Source organism: Phodopus roborovskii, unplaced genomic scaffold, assembly GCF_943737965.1.
Source record: "Phodopus roborovskii unplaced genomic scaffold, PHOROB, whole genome shotgun sequence".
In the NCBI taxonomy this organism is placed as follows: domain Eukaryota; kingdom Metazoa; phylum Chordata; class Mammalia; order Rodentia; family Cricetidae; genus Phodopus; species Phodopus roborovskii.
In genome coordinates this window covers 4,554,350-4,574,095 of record NW_026126407.1, presented here as the reverse complement: position 1 = coordinate 4,574,095, position 19,746 = coordinate 4,554,350, and the positions used below count along the sequence as shown (strand labels likewise).

The 19,746-nt window shown below is 41.7% G+C and overlaps 2 protein-coding genes and 1 non-coding gene across 3 annotated transcripts in view; 1 reads left to right on the top strand and 2 right to left on the bottom strand.

Annotated features, from left to right (window-relative positions):
* Positions 1–4,596, bottom strand: part of Supt6h (SPT6 homolog, histone chaperone and transcription elongation factor) — a 35,250-nt gene extending 30,654 nt beyond the window's left edge. Inside the window, exon 1 of the mRNA XM_051179882.1 lies at positions 4,457–4,596. The gene's annotated coding sequence lies outside the window, so the exon portion shown is untranslated. The remainder of the gene's footprint in view (positions 1–4,456) is intronic.
* Positions 4,597–4,885: 289 nt separating this feature from the next.
* Positions 4,886–14,650, top strand: Sdf2 (stromal cell derived factor 2). Its single transcript, XM_051179883.1, has 3 exons — positions 4,886–5,090; positions 10,148–10,344; positions 13,988–14,650. Exons 1-3 carry the CDS (start codon positions 4,940–4,942, stop codon positions 14,273–14,275), a joined length of 636 nt encoding a protein of 211 aa, XP_051035840.1. The 5' UTR covers positions 4,886–4,939; the 3' UTR covers positions 14,276–14,650.
* LOC127219923 (U6 spliceosomal RNA) lies at positions 11,863–11,966 on the bottom strand. The gene has a single exon (XR_007834342.1). It is a non-coding gene; the product is annotated as a U6 spliceosomal RNA (small nuclear RNA).
* Positions 14,651–19,746: the final 5,096 nt, after the last annotated feature.

The window sequence follows — 19,746 nt, the reverse complement described above, 5'->3', positions numbered from 1 at the left end:
TTCTAATCTAGCTCAGTGCTAAGCCTTCCAGTTAAAAGAGGTGTGCCAGAAGCAATCATGACTTTCCACAGCTAGACTTGAAGAGCGCGGCATCAGCACTGTGGGCTGAGGATGCCAAGTAGCAGTGACTCCAGAATAAAAAAAAAAAAAAAAAAAAAAAAATACCAAACATGTCACATGTAAATTATTAATAGATGAATTATAGGATGGGCTGATTGTAGTTTTGATTTTTGTATTTAGTACTCACATTCTACAAATTTCCCCCACACTCAAGACTATAGTTAAATTTGCATCTGGAATAGGCCTTGAAGAGAAGGAATAGAATGTAGAGGGAGGTTTCTCCAGACAGAGGCACAGCTGCAGTGTAAGATGTGGCTTAAAGGGAGAGGGTGGTGGTTACCATGACATTCTCTGGAAGAGGATCAGAACTGGGATCAGATGGCCACAGGGGAGGCCTTCTGCAGTCCCTCCTAACAAGAACTTGTAGGAGGTAATTAAGAGACCAGGCTGAAGAGATCAGGCCTGTTAACTCCTTCTGTTCTGAAGCTTCAACTAACATTTAGGTTTTGTTTGTTTTAGAGTCAAGCTCTGTTCTGGATCTTGGTAGGTAAAACTGAATAAAATATACTTCCTCCCTGATAAGGTTCATAATTTTCATAAATTACGATATGGCAAAATGTGAATGAGGGTGGGGCATGTCTTAGTGGTGCACAGAACATTTGTATATCATGCACAAGCCTCTGGGTTAAATCTCCGAAAACAGAAAAAAAATGAAACAAAATCCTGTAATTAGTGATGAGAACAATATGGTGACAGAAGTCATGGACTACTTCAGAAATGGGGACTTGGAGTAAGGATGTTAAGAACATAGTCCTTCTTACTCTGGAGTGCCTACTCCTCCTTAATAAATCTGTTCTACAAAAATTAAGAGGGCCGGGGAATGCTGGTCTGTGGTGGCACACACACTTTTAATCCTAGCACTCAGAAGGCAGAGGCAAGCAGATCTCTGTGAGTTCCAGGACAGGCTTCAAAGTTACAGAGAAACCCTGTCTTGAAAAACCTAATAAATAAATAAAGGGGGAGGGGGTCCTTGATAAAGGTAATAGGAGTAAAAACAAGTTTAAAAGGCCTAGTTGTCAGGGGGATAGCTCTACAAGTCTGTTGCAGTATTTAAAAAACAAAATATTTTGCATTGTTATTGTGAATTAAAGTTAGGGCTCATTTCAAAGGTATTGATGAGTGAATATCCATTTAGAATACAAAAAAAAAAAAAAAAAAAAAAAAGTTCCAGAATCAACCTACATTTGAAAAAAATCTTGGTTTCAGAACTGCTTATGAAAAAAACCTAATTATAAGAAATTGAGATGCATAAAATATAAGATAGGGTCTGGTTAGATGGTTCAGCAGGCAAAAATACTTGCCATGCAAGCCCATGACCTGAATTAGATACCAAAACTCATGTAAGTTGGGAGAAAAGAACAAAGCTATCCTTAGGCCTCTACATACAAGCATGCTCACACCTACACAACAATTAACACACACATTCTCATTCTCTAACCAACTATGGTCTTTAAGATCTTATTTTAAATTTAAGACTTAATTAAGAAATATAGGTAATTGGGAGGTAGTAGCAGTAGCAAGACCCTCTCTGAAAAAAATGAATGAAATTCAAAAATACCCAAAGAGTGAGGAGTAAAGGTAGGAATTGACTGCTTACATGCCTGGTAGTTGGAGGAGATGCTGGAGAAGAGCCTTCTGTGTAGCACAAATTGTGACAGCCATAGAGGTCAGTTTGACCAGAGAGAAGAAGAGGGAGGGCTTCAAGTGAAGGCATAGGATCTTTATAAGTTAAGTTAAAGGCTTCAAAGATTTTAGGGGCATTTGAGTGGAAGCAGGACACTGGGGAACTATCTCATACCCCAGGCAAAAGATGATTGATGGTGGTCTATAATAAGGAGAATAGAGAGGGAATCTGAACATGTAAAGGACTCAAGATTAAACCCCAAGAGAAACCAATATTTAGATATTAGAAGCAAAGTGTCTAGTAAAGAAGGCTGAAGCATCTAGGAAGCTGAAACAAGAGGGTCAAAGCTTCAAGGAGTAACTGTATTGACTATTCCAGAGATTACTGAAATGCAAAGGGTATCCACTGAATTTGGCAACATTGTAGCCATAGGTTACACTATCAATTTCCATGAGCAGTTAAAAGAGAAGTCAGATTGATATTGACTAAAACTTCAATGAAAGATAAGAAAGCTGAACTGGTATATGCAGAAAACTATAAGATGAGAATTTAAAAAAAAAAAAATAGATGTGTGGTGGTGGGGCATGCCCATAATCCCATCATCAGGGAAGTAGAGACAGGGGAGTTTCAGGCCAGTCTAGTCTATAGATTCTATAGACAGAGAAACTGTCTCAAACCCACCCCCAAAACAAACAAACAGTAATGATGAAGCTGTGCCTAGTAGCCCATGCTTGTACTCCTTGGACTGGGGAGGCTCAGGACAGAATGGATAAGAGTCCCTAGGTCAGTCTGGATTATATGTCAAGAAAAACGATGGCTGGAGGGGCCTTTGAGAGATATGGGAACATAATCTGCAAGCTGATGGAAAGAGGTTTTTGTTTGTTTTTTTGAAACATAGGATTTGGTGACTGACATTGGAAAATAATGGTGAGGAAGCCAATGACCATACTTAAACCAGATGGTGATGACATTTGTTAGGAACAAGAGTACTGCCAGATGGTGGGTGTCTCATGCCTTTAATCCCAGCACTTGGGAAGCAGAGGCAGGAAGTTTCTCGGAGTTTGAGGCCAGCCTGGTTGGTCTACAAAGTATTCCAGGACTGCCAGGGCTACACAGAAAAGCTGTGTCTCAAAAAAACCATAAACAACACTCCCCCCCCCCCAAAAAAGAATGGAGAAGCCAGAGCAAATTTATTTGCTTCCAAGAATGTTTCCAACACAATTTACATTGCTTTCTTACGAAGAAGGCTTCCCCCTCCCCCCGGGGTGGTAATATAAAATGTGACTGAATTTCTGCACCATACCACTTTCTGGTGTGATTAATCCCTTGGTAAAATTAAGCTCTTTGGGAGAGTATTAATACTTTGCTAATCTAATTAATAGCCACACAACAAATAAAATAAGTTTGTAGTGGTAGGACATCAGGCATGGAAAGAGGGGAAAGCTGTTTTTCATTGAGACAGGGTTCTATGAATGAAGCCCAAACACAAATTCCATGATAGTCCTGGATGTTGCTATTATAACTGTTTGATAGCTAAAACACTGAAGACTTACAAAGTATCAACTTTAGTGTCCAACAGTGGAACTAAACTACCCTCCCCCAATTAATTTAATTCAACACCTTCCATGTAGTGTAGCACAATACTCCCTTGCTGGGGAGGGGTCTCAGGCCTCTCTCCTCCCTGAAAATTTATAGGCAGTTAACGGTTGCTAGGGGGGAGGGGCTCATGAAATCCCACCAGTCCTAAGGATCTATAGCAATTCATGGTTGTTGGGGGAGGAGCGTATTTTCTTTAGGGTTGTAGCCCAGGCTTCTCTGAATAACCCCTCACCCACGTTCTAGTAAATAACCTTACATTAACTAAATGAGCCAGCACACACACATACACAGAAACATGAATGAAAGTAAGGCAAGGAGGGATAGGGAGGAGGACTGTGAAGAAGGGGATCAGCAGGAATGGAGTGTGTGGAGGAAAACGAAAAAAAAATTACCCTACTACTTTTGATAAATGTAACTTTCCATATAGATGTTATAGGAAACCTGCCTCCTAAAGGAAAATAGGCATCGATTCTTTCCGTGACACCAGGAAACTGCTTTAGTTACTTAAACTGAGCACCTGATGTCAAAGAACACAAAATTCTTATTTAACAACCCATTCTGGTATTTATGGTAGGTTGCAAGTGTTTGAGAAATTGAATTAGTCAGGCACAAATTCGCATCTTTAGAAAGGGTTAAGGGCTTAGCCGTCCGCGGAGAAAGTTCAATTATTCAACAATACGAGAAGAGATAACGTTCAGCACAGTACACCGGCCTCATGGCTGACCCATCGAAAGCTCGGTAGGATCCAAACGCCCGGGATAATTAATCCGATCACCTGGTGCCAAGTAAGAAACCCTTAGGTCTCTTCTAGTCCCAATTTTTCGCGTGGCCCAGATTCCAGAAGCTATGGGGAAGATGGGATCCCAGAAAGCCTGTTGATTTAACAGGCAACCCCAGTTCACAGGTTCCGGATAGTACTGCGTGGGCAAAGGCCTGGAGACGCTGAGCAACCACGACGCTTTCCTGTCCCTTTTGCCCGGCAGATCAGGGAAAGCAAGGGCCCCCCTTCTTCCCGCAGTGGGCACCCCAAAGCCTCTTCCTTATGGGACCAGGCCCCGGGAGTCCGGCTCGCCACCTGCGCACGCCAGAAACACTCTCCAGGAGGAGCTTTACCTGCTTGAAGGCCGCTGTTTCTCCGCTGCGCTTAGCTCTCACGAAAGAAAATGGAGTCGCCGAACCGAGACTGGAAAGGATACTCGGGACCCAGCGCAAGGGCCCTCCGCAGCTGCCGCCGCCGCCGCCACCGTCGCTGCTCCTGCGTAAACGTGCTACGTCACTTCCGGCTCTCTGTCACTGGGAGTGGGCGGGTCATTTCTTGCTGTCCTTTCCCCTCGGGTGTCTAGCGCTTTCGTCTCGAGTGTGCGAGCGCTGACTGAGGGTACGTAGGAACGCAGACGCCACAGAACAACCAGAACGAAGCGGGGGCCCGAAGGGCCACCCGGATCAGCGTAATTCCTTAAGCCGCTCTAGCCAAAGAAACCATAAAGCTTCAGGTTAAGGTGTCTTCACTTCCTTCTCCTCGTCGTCCCGCCCTTAGTTTCCGGTTCCGGGGAAGGGCCAAATTTCCCTGGATGATTAGGGGCTGTCGAATTCGGGATGGCTGTATTGTCGCTTCTGTTGTTAGGTGGATTATGGAGCGCTGTGGGAGCGTCCGATATGGCTGTCGTTACTTGCGGCTCCGTGGTGAAGCTGCTCAATACGCGCCATAATGTCCGACTGCACTCTCACGACGTGCGCTATGGGTCAGGTACTGAGGGGGACCAAATGGGATTGGGTGGGCTGCCTAGGCCCGGAGAACCCCTAAAAGGGCGGAGCCTCAAATTCTGAGGGCGTGGTCTTGGAAAGGTAGACGTGCCCTAGGGAGATTCTCAACGAGGACGACCGAGTTGCTAAGGAAATTTAATCGTGATGTTAGTTTGTGTTTGATGAGTTATGTGCTAAACGTATTACACATACATTTCAATTTTAAACCTGGTGTTGAGATAGATAGTAAAGTTGTTTTCGCAGGTGAAGAAATAGACTCAGAGATATTGCTCAAAGCCTTACAGCTAGTGAATGATGGAGGAAGGGTTTAATCCAAATCTGTCCAGGTTTAAAAATCTCAGATTCCATGGGCTGCCACTCTTTTGTGATGGAGAGAAAGACATATAAAACATATGTTGCATCTCTGAGGTTTTATATTTCAAGAACTCACTCTTTGATTACAAACCTTTGTCTTGTACTTGTTGTTTTAGCCCAAACCTTTTGGCCCTCTTTCATTTAGCAAATACTTCCTTAAATAATTTAAGCATCGACAGGCATTGCAAAAAAAAAAAAAGTCTGCTTTTTATCAATTAATTCTAAGTATTTGTGGTTTCAATCATTCAGCACAGATGGAAAGAGCTCCTTCTTTGGTGTCTAGTATTGTTCTAGGCAGGAGATACATTATTGGATCAAACAATAAAACAAGACAACTGGCACTCAAGGCTGAATTGTGAGGATTCTGGCTTCAAGATCAGCCTGGACTACATAGTGAGAGCCACCTCAGAACAACACAAAAGAACTTCAAAGGTTGGGGGCTGGAGAAATGGCTCAGAGATTTAAAAGCACTGGTTCTCTTCAGAGATCCTGAGTTCAATTCCCCCAACCACATGGTGGCTCACAGCCATCTGTAGTGAGATCTGGTGCCCTCTTCTGGCCTGCAGACATATATACAGGCATACATAATATAAATAACCCTTTTTTTTTTTTCAAAGTTCAAAGGCTGGCAAGTGTCAGAATATTTGCCAAACATTTGTAAGGTTCTGTCCCCATAAGGGGGGGGGGGATTAAAAGTAATGAGACTAGTGTGAGATATAAGAGAGGAACTAACCCATCTAGGTTAGTCTGTGATTCCCAACTCTAAGAACCTGTCTGACCAGTTTAGTTCAGGGAATGTATAGTCATCATTAGTATATCTTTTATCCCTAGCTACCTTATTCAGTAAACACCTACCTATGTGTCAGTCTTATTTCATTTTAATTTAATCTGTTTCCTGTTTTTGGCTGTATAAATTAAAATGGAGTTAGAGAAAGGCCTAGTAGACTTCAAATCTCTACCAGTGGACCTTGTGGGTAGCCAGTTTTTAAAACCATGTTCAGTCTGAACCTTAGGTGAGGAATCTGATGCAGAGTTATATACAATATGTTTTAAAAGCTATGTTTTTTGTTTGTTTGTATTTTTGAAACAGAGTCTATTTAGCCCTGGCTGTCCTACTGCCAGGAACTCAATATGTAAACCAGACTGACCTTGAACTTGCAGAGGTCCTCCTTTGCCTCCCCAGTGCTGAGATTAAAGGCTTTAATTTTTTAATTACATTTATCCAGTGAGTGAGTGAGTGTGTGTGCGTATATGTCAAGTCTTTACCAGCTAAACCATTTCACTGACTAGATACAGCATCCTTGTCCAGATAGTGGTTGAAGATATGTGAATAGCTATATGGATGAGCTATATGGTTCCCAATCTGAAAAATTTATAATACATGTTACTTAAATTACTTTATTTGGACCCCCAAGTGTTTAGGAACAGAATAAGGCCAGATAGAATTCTGGCTACTCCCAAGGTATAAGGAGGTCTTCTAAAGAAGTAGAGATTTGAAAAGAAAGTGAAAAGTTAAAGAGATGATTAAAATGTAGAGAACAGTGCTGGAGAGATGGCTCAGAGGTTAAGAGCACTGGCTGCTCTTCCACAGGTCCTGAGTTCAATTCCCAGCAACTACATGGTGGCTCACAACCATCTGTAATGAGATCTGGTGTCCTCTTGTGGTGTGCAGGTAGAACACTGTACAAATAATAAAATCTTAAAAATGCATCATTATGTAAGAATGGATATTTAAGTAGGACTACAGGCCATTAGTCCTGCAATTCATGGGGCAGAGAGAGGCAGATCTCTGAGTACAGCCTGATCTACTTGGTGAATTTTAGGCATGCCAGTTGTGAGACCCTGTTCCTGACACACACCAGGTGGTGGTGCACACCTTTAATCCCAGCACATGGGAGGCTGGGGGAATATCTGTGAGTTCAAGGCCAGTCTGGTCTACAGAGTGGGTTTCAGGGCAGCCAGGGTTATATAGAGAAACCCTGTCTTGAAAAACAGACAGAAAGACAAAAAATCCGAATTATTCAAGCAAAGAACTTGGTAAGTGATAGTCCATTTTTCTTTAAAACCTATAGACTGCTATATGCCACACAGTGGCACACACCTTTAATCCCAGCACTGTGGAGGCAGAGGCAGAGGCAGGTGGACCTCTGTGAGGTCAGTCTGGTCTACAGAGTAACCTCCAGGACAGCCATAGCTACAGAGAGAACCTGTCTCAAAAAACAAAACTACATATATTTCACTCGGTATTTTTAATATGTAGAATTGTACAAGCTAAGGTATGACTGTACAAATTTATATGATCAAAGAATATTCAGTTTCAACTTTTGACAGAAGTCCTAATTGGCATAGAACTTTCCAGAGGACAATTTGGGGCATTCAGGGTGTATGTATGGGGGGTGGGGAGTGGCTGGTTCTCTCCTACTGTGGATCCTCAGGATTAAACTCAAGCCATCAGGCATGACATTGAGTACATTTAATCACTGAGTCAAGTCATTGGCCTCTTTTATATTTGTTTTTAAATAGAATTTTTATTATTTTTGATTTGTGTGTATGCTGGGTGTGGTGATGCACACCTTTATTCCCAGCTCTCAGGAGGTATAGGCAGACAGATCTCTTGAGTTCCAGGCCACCTGGTCTACATACAGAGCTCAGGTACAGCCGGAACTACATAGAGACCCTGTCTCAAGAAAAGAAAGTGTATATGTGTGTGCAAGTGCTCATGAGTACAGGTGTCTATGAGGCTAGAAGTGTTGTGTCCCCTAGAATGGGAGTTAACAGGTAGTTATGAGTGCTCTGCACCAGTGCTGGGGACTGAACTCCAGCCCTCTCTAAGAGCAGTACTCTCCTGTGACTATCTCTCCTCACTTTCATACTTTTTTACCTGGGTTCTGGAAATTGAGGTTTGCTTGTAAGGCTTGTGTGACCAGTGCATTTACCCACTGAGCCATCTCCCTGGCTCACATTTTGTTATTTTTGGGTGTGATCTCTCATGAGGATCTAGGGCTCACCAATTTGTCTATGTTGGCAGGTCAGGGGGCGCAAGGTTGGCTTTGTCCACCTTTCCAGTCTTGTGATTACAAGTGTAAGTCACAATGCCCAGCTTTTCTATTTGAGTTCTGAAGATGGCACTTAGGTAATCAGGCCTGCTGGCATGTCTTTACCTGATGAACCATCTTGCTAACCCAACCCCATGGAATTTTCTGATGTGATATGTTAAATCCAATCCTTTTCATGGTTATGTGTGGGGGAAGATGTGTCTGTGTCATCGAATGCATCTGGTAGCAGACAGCAACTTGCAGGAGTCAGTTCTCTTTCTACTTTGTGGGTTCTGGGGATGAACTTGGGCTGTCAGGCATAGGCAGCAGGTGCCTTTACCTGTATCTCACTGGCTTTTTCCACATATTTTAAGGTGTATATCATCTACAGTATATGAAAACACTTAGCATGTTTTAAATTTTAACGTTGTGTAAGCAAAATTTTACCAACAGTGTTTTCTCCCTACCATATCACTTTTGTGACAGGGCACATCCTTGGCCCTGGAAGATGAAGAGGTTAGGTTGAGCTCTCCTGTCTTTTTTTTTTTTTTTTAATCAATTTAATTGGTCTATGTATTTATTATTAGGTATAATTAGTGCATCGGGACAGAAAGCTCACAGGCTACTCAGTTTCACAAGATACACTTTGGGGAAAAGAAAGTCTGGTATTTGCCAATAATATCCTAGGGTCTTGGTGGACACATTCCTGAGGAAGAGGGTCTCATTCCTAAAGAGGGCATGCTTATTATGGTGCCCCTTGATCAAGGGAAGGCAACTGGTGGGCCCGTGGGAGATCTCAGATCATCTGAGGAGCCATAACTCTTGGTGGTGGGGTCCCCCTCTTGGTTTAGGACCATGATGGGAGCTCAAGCAATTCTGGCAGTCACAGCAGCAGCTGCTACAGTCTCTCTTCTCTGTGGTGTCATTACCTACTGGGATGGACCTGCAGCTACTCAGACAGGTCCTTCTAGGAATTGGGCACTTTAGCTGGATTCCTCTGCTAACTATTCTCCTAACCCCAGGACCTCCAGTAGGAGGAGCAAAAGGCTTCCAAGCAGTGCCAGTATCTTTAGAGAGTAGTTTTCATAATAATGAATACCAAGTTCTCCACACATAACACCAGACTTAAAACTGTTTTTCTTCATACTCTGGCTGTATAGCATCCTGTCATGACTGCTGTTTCACAACTGTTTGTTGTTGTTTGTTTGGTCGGTTGGTTAATTGGTTTTTCAAGACAAGGTTTCTCTGTGTTCACAGTAGCTACTGTTTTAAGGATGAAATTTCAAGAACTTTAATATCTAGGGAGGATATAAATGAAGATGTGATGTATGTTTCTTAAGAACAATGTAAATGGGGCTGGAGAGGTAGCTCAGAGTTAAGAACACTCTCACTAGCTGCTGTTCAATTCCCAGCAACCACATGGTGGCTCACAGTCATCTATAATGACACCTGGTGCCCTCTTCTGGCCTGCAGGTGTACATTTAACAAATACATTTTTTAAAATGTAAACTTTGTAGAAGCTTTACCAACCATGGATGGGTCCTTGCTTGCTCCCATCATATTGAAAATGGCTCTTCAGAACCACTCAAGACTGCTTCTCCTCTCTGCCTTACCTTTTTTTTTTTTTTTTTTTTTTTTTTTTTGCCTGCAGGTAGTGGGCAGCAATCAGTGACAGGTGTAACCTCTGTGGATGACAGCAACAGTTATTGGAGAATACGGGGGAAGACTGCCACAGTGTGTGAAAGGGGAACCCCCATCAAGTGTGGCCAGCCCATCCGGCTGACACACATCAATACTGGTCGAAACCTTCACAGTCACCATTTCACTTCACCTCTTTCTGGAAACCAGGTGAGGGGGAATGCAATGGATCATTCCTGCAGTATTGGCCAGGGTTCTCTAGAGTCAAGAGAACTTACGTAATGAATCTATACATGTGAATATGTGTGTGTTTGTATGTATTTGTACATACGTATGTGTGTGTATGTGTATATATACATATATATGTTTTTACATGTATATATGTGTGTGTATATCTATATATACATATATATAACATATATATATAACATATATATACACATATATGTGTTTTTTACGTGTGTGTGTGTGTGTGTGTGTGTGTGTGTGTATGGGAGTTTATTGGAGTGACTTACAGGCTACAGTCCAACAATGGCTAGTTATGAATGGAAAGTTCAAGAATCTAGCAGCTGCTCAGTCCCATGAGGCTAGGTGTCTCAGCCGGTCTGCTGGGATACTGAAGAAGGAATGGATGTACTGACAAGGTGAGGCCAGGCAGGTGAAGAACAAACCCTTCCTCCTACCATTGTCCTTATATACACTGTCAGCATAAGGTATGGCCCAGGTTAAAGGTGTGCCTTCCAGCCTCAAGATCTGGATCACAAGTGTGCCCTCCATTTCTGGATTGTAGTTCATCCCAGACAACCAAGAATAGCTATCACACCTGCTTTGCCTTGCTCGGTTGAATTGATCTCTCTCTCGCTCCTTTTTTTTTTTTTTCCGAGACAGGGTTTCTCTGCTGTGGCTTTGGAGGCTGTCCTGGAACTAGCTCTTATACACCAGGCTGGTCTGGAATTCGTAGAGATCTGCCTGCCTCTGCCTCCTGAGTGCTGGGACTAAAGGCATGCACCACCACTGCCCAGCTTGTTTCATCTCTTGGTTCTTAATTCCTTCTTTCTTCCCTCCCCCACCCCCTCTCCTCCCTCCCTCCCTTACTTCCTTTTATAGGAATTTAACAGAGTCATTGTATCCCAGGTAAATATTAGAATGAACAGCTGTTTGTTAGAAGTTTTTTGGACCAGGAGGTGGCACATGGCTTTAATCCCAATACTTGGGAGGCAAAGGCAGGTGGATGTCTTTGAGTTTGAGGCCAGCCTGGTCTACAGAGCTAGTTCCGGGGCAGCTAGGGCTGTAACACAGAGAAACCCTGTCTTGAAAAACAAAAAACACAAACAAAAAATACTTTGACTTTGAAAGTATCCTTGTGAAAAACTGACATTTTTTTTTCCTGAGGGGGCATTGCAGCCATCCTAGACTTTGGTCACAAGATACCTCAGGCACACCTAAGGCTCTTAAATTATTATGTATTACAGGTGATAGATACATAATAAAGGATTAGAGTCATGGGGGCATGTGTGGCTCTCTTTTAGTAAGACATGTAAATTAGATTGGGGACCTTGGTATGAGAAAATACTTTGTGTAACAATCAATAAATACAATTGTGTATGGCTATTCACGATTCAGTCCCTCAGAGAGGCTAGACCTTCCTGCTGCCACTTAGGCATTAAAATTTCACCTTGGAATACCTTCTTTCTTCTACCAACCCATGCTATACGGTGTACTCTGACACTTCCTTTGGGACATTTCACAAATTTGTGTGTCCTCCTTGAGCATGGGCCTTGCTGATCTTGGTATCATTCTAATTTTAATGTATGTGTTACTAAAATGAGCACATTAACCCTTTTCTGTCTAGATATGGATGCTCTCTTTTCTGGAAACTTGGAGAAATGACTCTGTCTTATAAATGTGCCGAGCTATCTCTTAAGCTCCATCTCTTTGCTTCTTTTTAAAACCTCACCTGCTGTAATTTACCCCTGGAATTTAGTGAAGCAAATGTGCTACAGTTAACATAGCAATGTTGACAACATTATTCCTAATTGAAGTCCATTGGGTAGTCTTTATTTTAAATAATTTTATTTTTATTTTATATGCACTGTTGTTTCACCTACATGTATGTCTGTGAGGATGACATATCCTCTGGAACTGGGGTTACAGTTGTGAGCTGCCATATGAGTGCTGGCGATTGAACATGGGTCTTGTGGAAGAACAGCTAGTTCTTTTAATTAATGAGCCATCTCTCATCTTGTTTTAGTTTTGAGATTTATGTGTATGTGTGCTTTGCTTGCTTGTATGTATGTGCCACACATGCATACCTGGTGCCCTCAGAGGTCAGAAAAAGGCATAGAGTCCCCCAGAACTGCCATTACAGATGTTTGGGGATGCTGGGAATCCAACCTGGACTTCGCCTAGTGCCCTTATTTGCTGAGCTATCTCTGCAGCCCCCATTTCTTTTTTTCTTTCTTTCTTTCTTTCTTTCTTTTTTTTTTTTTTTTAACCTAATGTCCTTTTCTGTTACAGGATATACTTTTAGTTGTCATGACTCATTAGGCTCCTCTGGCTGTTACAGTTTTTAAGATTTTCCTTATTTTTACTGACTTTGACAGTCTTGAGGAATGCTAGTCAGGTGTATTATTAATGCCCCATCTTTGGAGTCTTAATGTCATTTTTTCTCATGATGAAAGCTATGAGGAAGACCTTAGGGTATAATGCCATTTTTATCACATCCTATCAAGGGTTCATTCTATCAACATGACTTATGACAGTAATTTTGACCTTGCTCACCTGGTTTCATTGGGTTTCTTTTGTAAAGTCATGCTTCTCATTTTGTCCTCTGTGAAGTCTCTGTCTCCAGTCCACACTTCGGTAGTTAGGAGATTATATTTCTTTACATTAGGCTAGAGTAGCTACATAAATTATATGGATTGGGTTGGGGTATGTTTTTCTCGATTCATTTATACCAGTATGAGTTCATGGATATATATTTTGTACTTTGAATTATAACCCAGTATTAACTGTCTTCATTTTCTTGTTCAAATTATTCCAGCTTTTGCCATTGGCAGTTCTTTCAGTTGACTTACACATCCATCCATCCATCCATCAGATAGAATCTGATCACATGTATGCACATACACACATGCATTTTAAAGCACTTGCTTATTTTCTGGCACTAAAAGATGCTCAAGGCCTTCATATGTATGCCATGGCGTGTGTGCATCCACACATAAGTGACATTTAAAAGGCAAACAGGAAAAAAAAAACTGTAAGAATAAAACACATGGCAGGTATAGTATTAATTTAAAGTTAGTTTTTGAGTCATAATCTAAGACAAGTTTCCTCTTGTCCTTTATGTCTTTTTAATCTTCCATAGTTTATTTCTTTTAAAAATTTGTTCAACTAGTAGGGTATGGTGGTACATGCCTTTTATCTCAGCATATGGAAGGCAGATGCAGGTCGATTTCTGACTTTGAGGCTAACCTGGTCTACAGAGCAAGTTCCAGGACAGCCAGGGCTACACAGAGCAGCTCTGTCTCAAAAAACCAAAACCTAATAGCAACAACAATAAAAAAAAAAAAAAAAACCCAAATTTGTGCAACAAAAACAACAGAAAGTTCCAGTTTGGTTTTTTGGATAATTTTACCTTCTCATTGACACCTTATTTTTTTTTTTGGAGACAGGGTCTCTTGTAGTCTAGGCTCACCTCAAACTGCCTATGTAGCTGGATGACCTTGACCCTCATCCTCCTGTCTCCACTTTCCAAATGTTAGAACTATAGGTGTGTGCTCTACCATTCTGAGCTCTATTCCTCCACTTTTCAGACCTGTCAGTATGTTAACGTCAGCACTTTGTTTCTCAGGAGGTGAGTGCCTTTGGGGAGGAAGGTGAAGGTGACTATCTGGATGACTGGACAGTGCTCTGTAATGGACCTTACTGGGTGAGAGATGGTGAAGTGAGATTCAAACATTCTTCCACCGAAGTACTCCTGTCTGTCACAGGAGAACAATATGGTCGACCTATAAGTGGACAGAAAGAGGTACATGGTATGGCCCAACCAAGTCAAAACAACTACTGGAAGGCCATGGAAGGCATCTTTATGAAGCCCAGTGAATTGCTGAAGGCAGAAGTCCATCATGCAGAGCTATGACTCTAAGTTGTCTGAGCCACTGTCACCACACAGTGTTTGTAGACATCTGTTGCCGCTTTACCCTGGGACCCGTGCTCCAGGCTCTGAGCAGTGGCTTAGGCCCCACTGAGATGAAGAGGCACAGGAGAAAACAGTGGCTGCTTTTAGACCTGCAGCCCTTCACACTTGAATTGTTGGTCTCCCAGATTTAGAGAGGACTTGTTTGTGAAGGCAGGGATCCTTTTCATTCAAACTGGTAAAAGATAAGAGAAGCTGAGGAACTTCCCTATTAAGCTGGGAAGTTTTACTCTTCAGGCATCAATGATTGTTAACGTGTCTGATTTTCCCTTCTTTTTCTTTTTCCAAAATGATAAATAAAAAAATAAGTAAATAGAATTTTAGTAATTGTGTGGTCATTTATTAGAGGGGGCTATTTCAGGAACTGCCTGCTAAATCCTCAAGTCCTAAGACTTTCAAGATACTGGGAATCTTCACCCTGGGCCATTTTACCAGGTTTATTTGCATGTGAGTACCTTCATTTCTTCCCCAGAAATCTTCATTACATAAGATCTTCAGATTTCAGCATAATATATAAACTAATGACCACTTCCTCTGGATCTGTTATGTGTTATAGAATATTAGTTTAAGATGTGTTACATTTGTTTATGCTGTTTACTTGTTTAACGATTGTATTTGTTTTACTATGTAAAGGTGTGTTACTCTGCTTGTGCAAAACACCTGATTGATCTAATGAAGAGCTGAATGGCCAGTTGCTAGGCAGGACTAAGCAGGCAGAGAGACTAAATAGGAGGAGAAATCTAGGTTTGAGGGAAGAGAGAAGAGTGAGGATTGAGAAAAGGAGAAGACACCAGGGGCCAGCCACACAGCTAGCCATGGAGTAGGGAAGAAAGAAAGAAAGACATACAGAATAAAGAAAGGTAAAAAGCTCAGAGGCAAAATGTAGTTAAAGAGAAACAGGATAATTTAAGTTAGAAAAGCTGACTAGAAACAAGCCATAAACTGGGTGTAATAAGTCTCCATGTATTTATTTGGCAGTAAAGAGGCAGGCTCCCCAAAGAGTGAAAAGAACAACTAAAGTTACTCAAATGAGAAAAGTAATACGGGTTAGCAAAACCATCCGTAATTCACTGTTAATACTAGGCACCATGTACGAGCCCTCCATTTCACCTCCACAGACTTGATCCAAACACTTAACAATGAAGAACAAAAAAACAGTTAACTGCCTACATTCTTGAAAGTAGTAAATAATTTTAGGACAGGAACTGTGTCTGGCCTGGTCTTTTTAATTACACTACAGTTTTGTTTACCTCTTGGAAGCCAGTTTTTTTCTTCCTGTTCTCAAATAGGAATATCTTTTTTTAAAAGGTTGTTTTGCTTGCTTGTTTGTTTCCCCCCTCCACACGGTTTCTCTGTTTAACAGTCCTGGATGCTCTGGAACTGGCTCTGTAGACCAAGCTGGTCTCTAATTCACAGAGATCCACCTGCCTCTGCCTCTCTAGGGCTGGGATTAAGCTCTGCCCAGCATGCTCTTCTCCCCCTCCCCCCAAGACTTTGGCTGCCCTGGAACTCACTCTGTTCAAAGAGATCTGATTGTACCACTTCCTGAGTACTGGGATTAAAGACATGCTCCATTACCATCTTGCTCCTATTTTCTTTAACTTGTCAGTGGTGAACAGAAGTGGCTGCAATCTGGTGGAATTTCCTTTTTGTTTTGTTTGTTTTGTTTTGTTTTGATACAGGGTTTCTCTATGTAACAGTCCTGGCTGTCCTGGAATTCATTTGTAGACCAGGCTGGCCTCAAACTGCAGTCTGCCTCTGCCTCCAGAGTGCTGGAACTAAAGGCTTTCTTTCTTTTTTAGACTTTATGTATATTAATGTTTGCCAGTGTACCACGTGCCCAAAGAGGCCAGCAGAGAGCATTGGATCCCTTGGGACTGGAGTTATAGATGGTTGTGCCTGGATACTGGGAATTAAACTGGCATCCTCTGGAAGATCAACCAGTGCTCTTAATTGCTAAGCTATTTCTCTACTCCTTTTTTTTCCTTTTGGAGGGGGTATATGTGTATGTGTGGGAGAGGGTGGGTCTCACTGTGTTGCTCTTTGGCTGACATGGAACTCCTATGTAGACCAGGCTATCCTCAAAACCACAGAAACCAACCCATTTCTGCCTCTTGAATCCTAGGATTAAAGGTTAATGCCACCATGTGCAACTTAATACAAGTTTTTTTTTTTCTAATTTTAGAATCTTATTGTTTCCTATTTGCTTTAAATTGTTAATGTGGAATATTTGCAAATAGTCCTTTTTAGGCATGGCCTATGATGTTAAGAATAAGAAACTTCAATTCTTTTGCAAAGAACTTGTATTCCAAGTAAATTCAATCCATGAATTAGAATTACATCTCTTCCCTGCTCCTCCTTGCTCTAATTTATTTTTGTTGTATTGATGCCTTGTATCTCTTCAGAAAGTAGAAAAATCATAAAGTGATGTGTGGTAGTACAGGAGAAAATAAAAATGATAAATTTGCCTAGGTGTTTGGTGGTGCACACCTTTAATCCTAGCACTCGGGAGGCAGAGTCAGGCAGAGTGAGTTCCAGGACAGCCAGGGCTATACAGAGAGAGAAAAAAAAAAACAAACAAACAAACAACTAAACTAAAACAAAAGAAAAAAAAGATTAATGTTATTAAGGGTTTCCCAATTACTTTGCTTAGAAACATAGCCTTACACAGACATTGTTAAATTCAGCTAATGAAGCACAGCTTTGGTTGGCAGTTGAAACAACACTTTATAGCTGCCCAGTTGACTTCACACCCACTATCAAATGGAGCTTGCCTCTGCTAGGCAGTTCAGAAACGAGGACCCTGGCTGACACTCATTATGCCCTGTGCCTCTTCTCAGGAAGAAGCCTAAGTCTTGCCAGGACAAAAGCAATTCTGGTCTGCCTGGAGGAGATAGCTGTGACAATATCTTTAAATTGTAAATCTCCCCATTTGTCCAAAATAAACCAAACTTGCAGTTTCTATCTCTGCAAAACATTTAATTTCTCAGAGTATCTGGGAACTAAAAGATTTGCAGATGAAAGCATATGTAAAAATGCAATGTTATAACACACACACACACACACACACACACAGAGAGAGAGAGAAAGAGAGAGAGAGAGAGAGAACCTGAGGGTTTCCTCCATTAATCTCTTTAAGTGCTTGGAGAGACTCTGGCTATAAAAAATTAACCAGTGATTTCAGAGGTAAACCTAGTACTTAGGTGGCTGAGACTGGAGGTTTATGAATTCCAGGCCATTTTTGTACTGCATAGGGAGACCTTGTCTAAAAAATAAAGGGATCATACCTGTAATCCCAGCACTCAGGAGGCACTAGTAGGGGGAGCACTACAAGTTAGCCTGTTTACATATCAAGTTCTTGGCCAGCCAGGGCTACATATTGAGACCCCATTTCCAAAAGGAAAAAAAAAAAAAAAAAAAATCTGGGCAGTGGTGACATAGGCCTTTAATCCCAGCACTTGGGAAGTAGAGGTGGGTGCATCTCTGTAAGTTTGAAGCCACCCTGGTCTATGAGACAGAGAAACCCTGTCTCAATAAGTAAATAAATAAAGACAACATGACATTTCAAGCTGCAAGTTGGCTAGGAGTAGACTTGTGGGAGAAGGAATCAATAGCTATTTTAGCTGAGTGAACAGAATGAATAAGATATGTAGAGGGCACAAGGTCTTTGTGCTCATAGATAAGCACTAGGGAAACAGGAACAGAGGAAACTTATACCTATTTTCTACCCAGAAATCTGGTAATGGATGTAGTTAATAGCCTGATGATCTAGTATGCTACCTGTAGATCCCCCAGAGTATTGTTTATCTCAGACTCTTACTCGGTAGGCCTTTATCTTGAGTGTTCTCAGTCAATAAAACCCATCCATTTTGTTGATTTGTTTGTGTTTTTTGAGACAGGGTTTCTTTGTGTAGCTTTGTAGACCAGACTGGCCTCAAACTCCGAAGAGATCCACTCGCCTCTGCCTCCCAAGTGCTGGGATTAAAGGCCTGTGCCATCACAGCCCAGCATATTAGGACCCATCTTTATGGGAGAGGTCACATGGACTTTACAATAGTCTAGGTCACCTCTGCTATCTGTGTAGGGCCTGGTCACTCCTGACTCACCATTCTTTCTACATCCTTATATTGAATATTGTTTTCAGTCAATAAAACACATCTTCATGGAAGAGGCCATATGTACTTTGTAAAGAGTTTCTTTTCTTTTTTTAACTTATTTTTATTTTGTATACATTGTGATTTGCCTGGATGTCTGTGTGAGAGTGTCAGATCTTAGAGTTAGAGCCAGTTGTTAGCTGTCATGTGGGTACTGGGAATTGAACCGTGGTCTTCTGGAAGAACAGTCGGTGCTCTTAACTGCTGAGCCATCACTCCAGCCCCTGTAAAGAGTTTCAATGTGAACATGTCTTAAATTTTATTGCACACACTGGATTGAGTTAATTATCATCAGAATTTTTCCCCAAAATTATACCACCCTTAAATATGCCTAAAATAAATTGCCCAGTGTCAGACTCCAGACTCTAGAAATGTGTACCAATACCAGTTACTGAGTCACTTTGAGCTGGATTTGTTTGTTACTCTGCTGGCCCTGGTGTTTGCAGAGACCACCAAAAAATGAGTTCGAGTAGGAAGATGACTTGACCTGAGTTTTTGGGCCATCCTTGAGCATTGAGAAACCATACTTGGATGCAAGACTGCAGGTGTGTGTAAGTCAGAGGACAACTTGTGGGAATTACTGTCTTCTTTCCATCACACAGGTTTTGAGGATGGAACTTGAGTTCTCAGGCCTGCCAGCAAGTGCCTTTACCTGTTGAGCCATCTCACAGGCCCTGAAGTTGTTATCTGAAGGGGCCAAAAGAGAAATTCTGAGTAAAGTCTGGAAGGATCATACGGAGATTAGGACCTGAGAGCCAAAAACACAAATGCTTCATAACACCTTGGAATCGTCAGGATTTACCTTGTACTGTATTATTAAGCCATTACGCAAACACTGACTCATGAGAATAATCATAACAGCCCTTATCTACTTCCTTCATTTTACAATGAAGAAATCAAAATTCTCTGACCTGATTTGACCTTGGATTCTCTATTTCATGTCATTAAGAGGCACAGAACAATATTCACTACTTCCGCTATATCCCACATGTCCCAGGTCCTGTTCTTGATGATGCCATACACATCACACAAACCTAAAACTTCAATAAATTGTACAGAATGGCTTTTTGCACGCAGCATGTTAAAAGACACTAACTGGCCAGAACAGTACTCAGACAGTAAACAACGTAGACGTCATTGGTTTCCCTGTGGGATGAGGTGATATCTGAGGTCTTTCAATTACCTCTTGGTTTCCTCTTCAATCTTTCGCAGACAGGATCACATCTGACCTAGGGATACATAACTTTAGCCAGCTTCTCT

Coding starts and splice junctions, on each gene's coding strand:
- Sdf2 (XM_051179883.1), top strand. CDS start 4,940: ATGGCTGTATTGTCGCTTCTGTTGTTAGGTGGATTATGGAGCGCTGTG. Junction 5,091..10,147: donor CGACGTGCGCTATGGGTCAG/GTACTGAGGGGG, acceptor TTTTGCCTGCAG/GTAGTGGGCAGCAATCAGTG. Junction 10,345..13,987: donor CACCTCTTTCTGGAAACCAG/GTGAGGGGGAAT, acceptor TTTGTTTCTCAG/GAGGTGAGTGCCTTTGGGGA.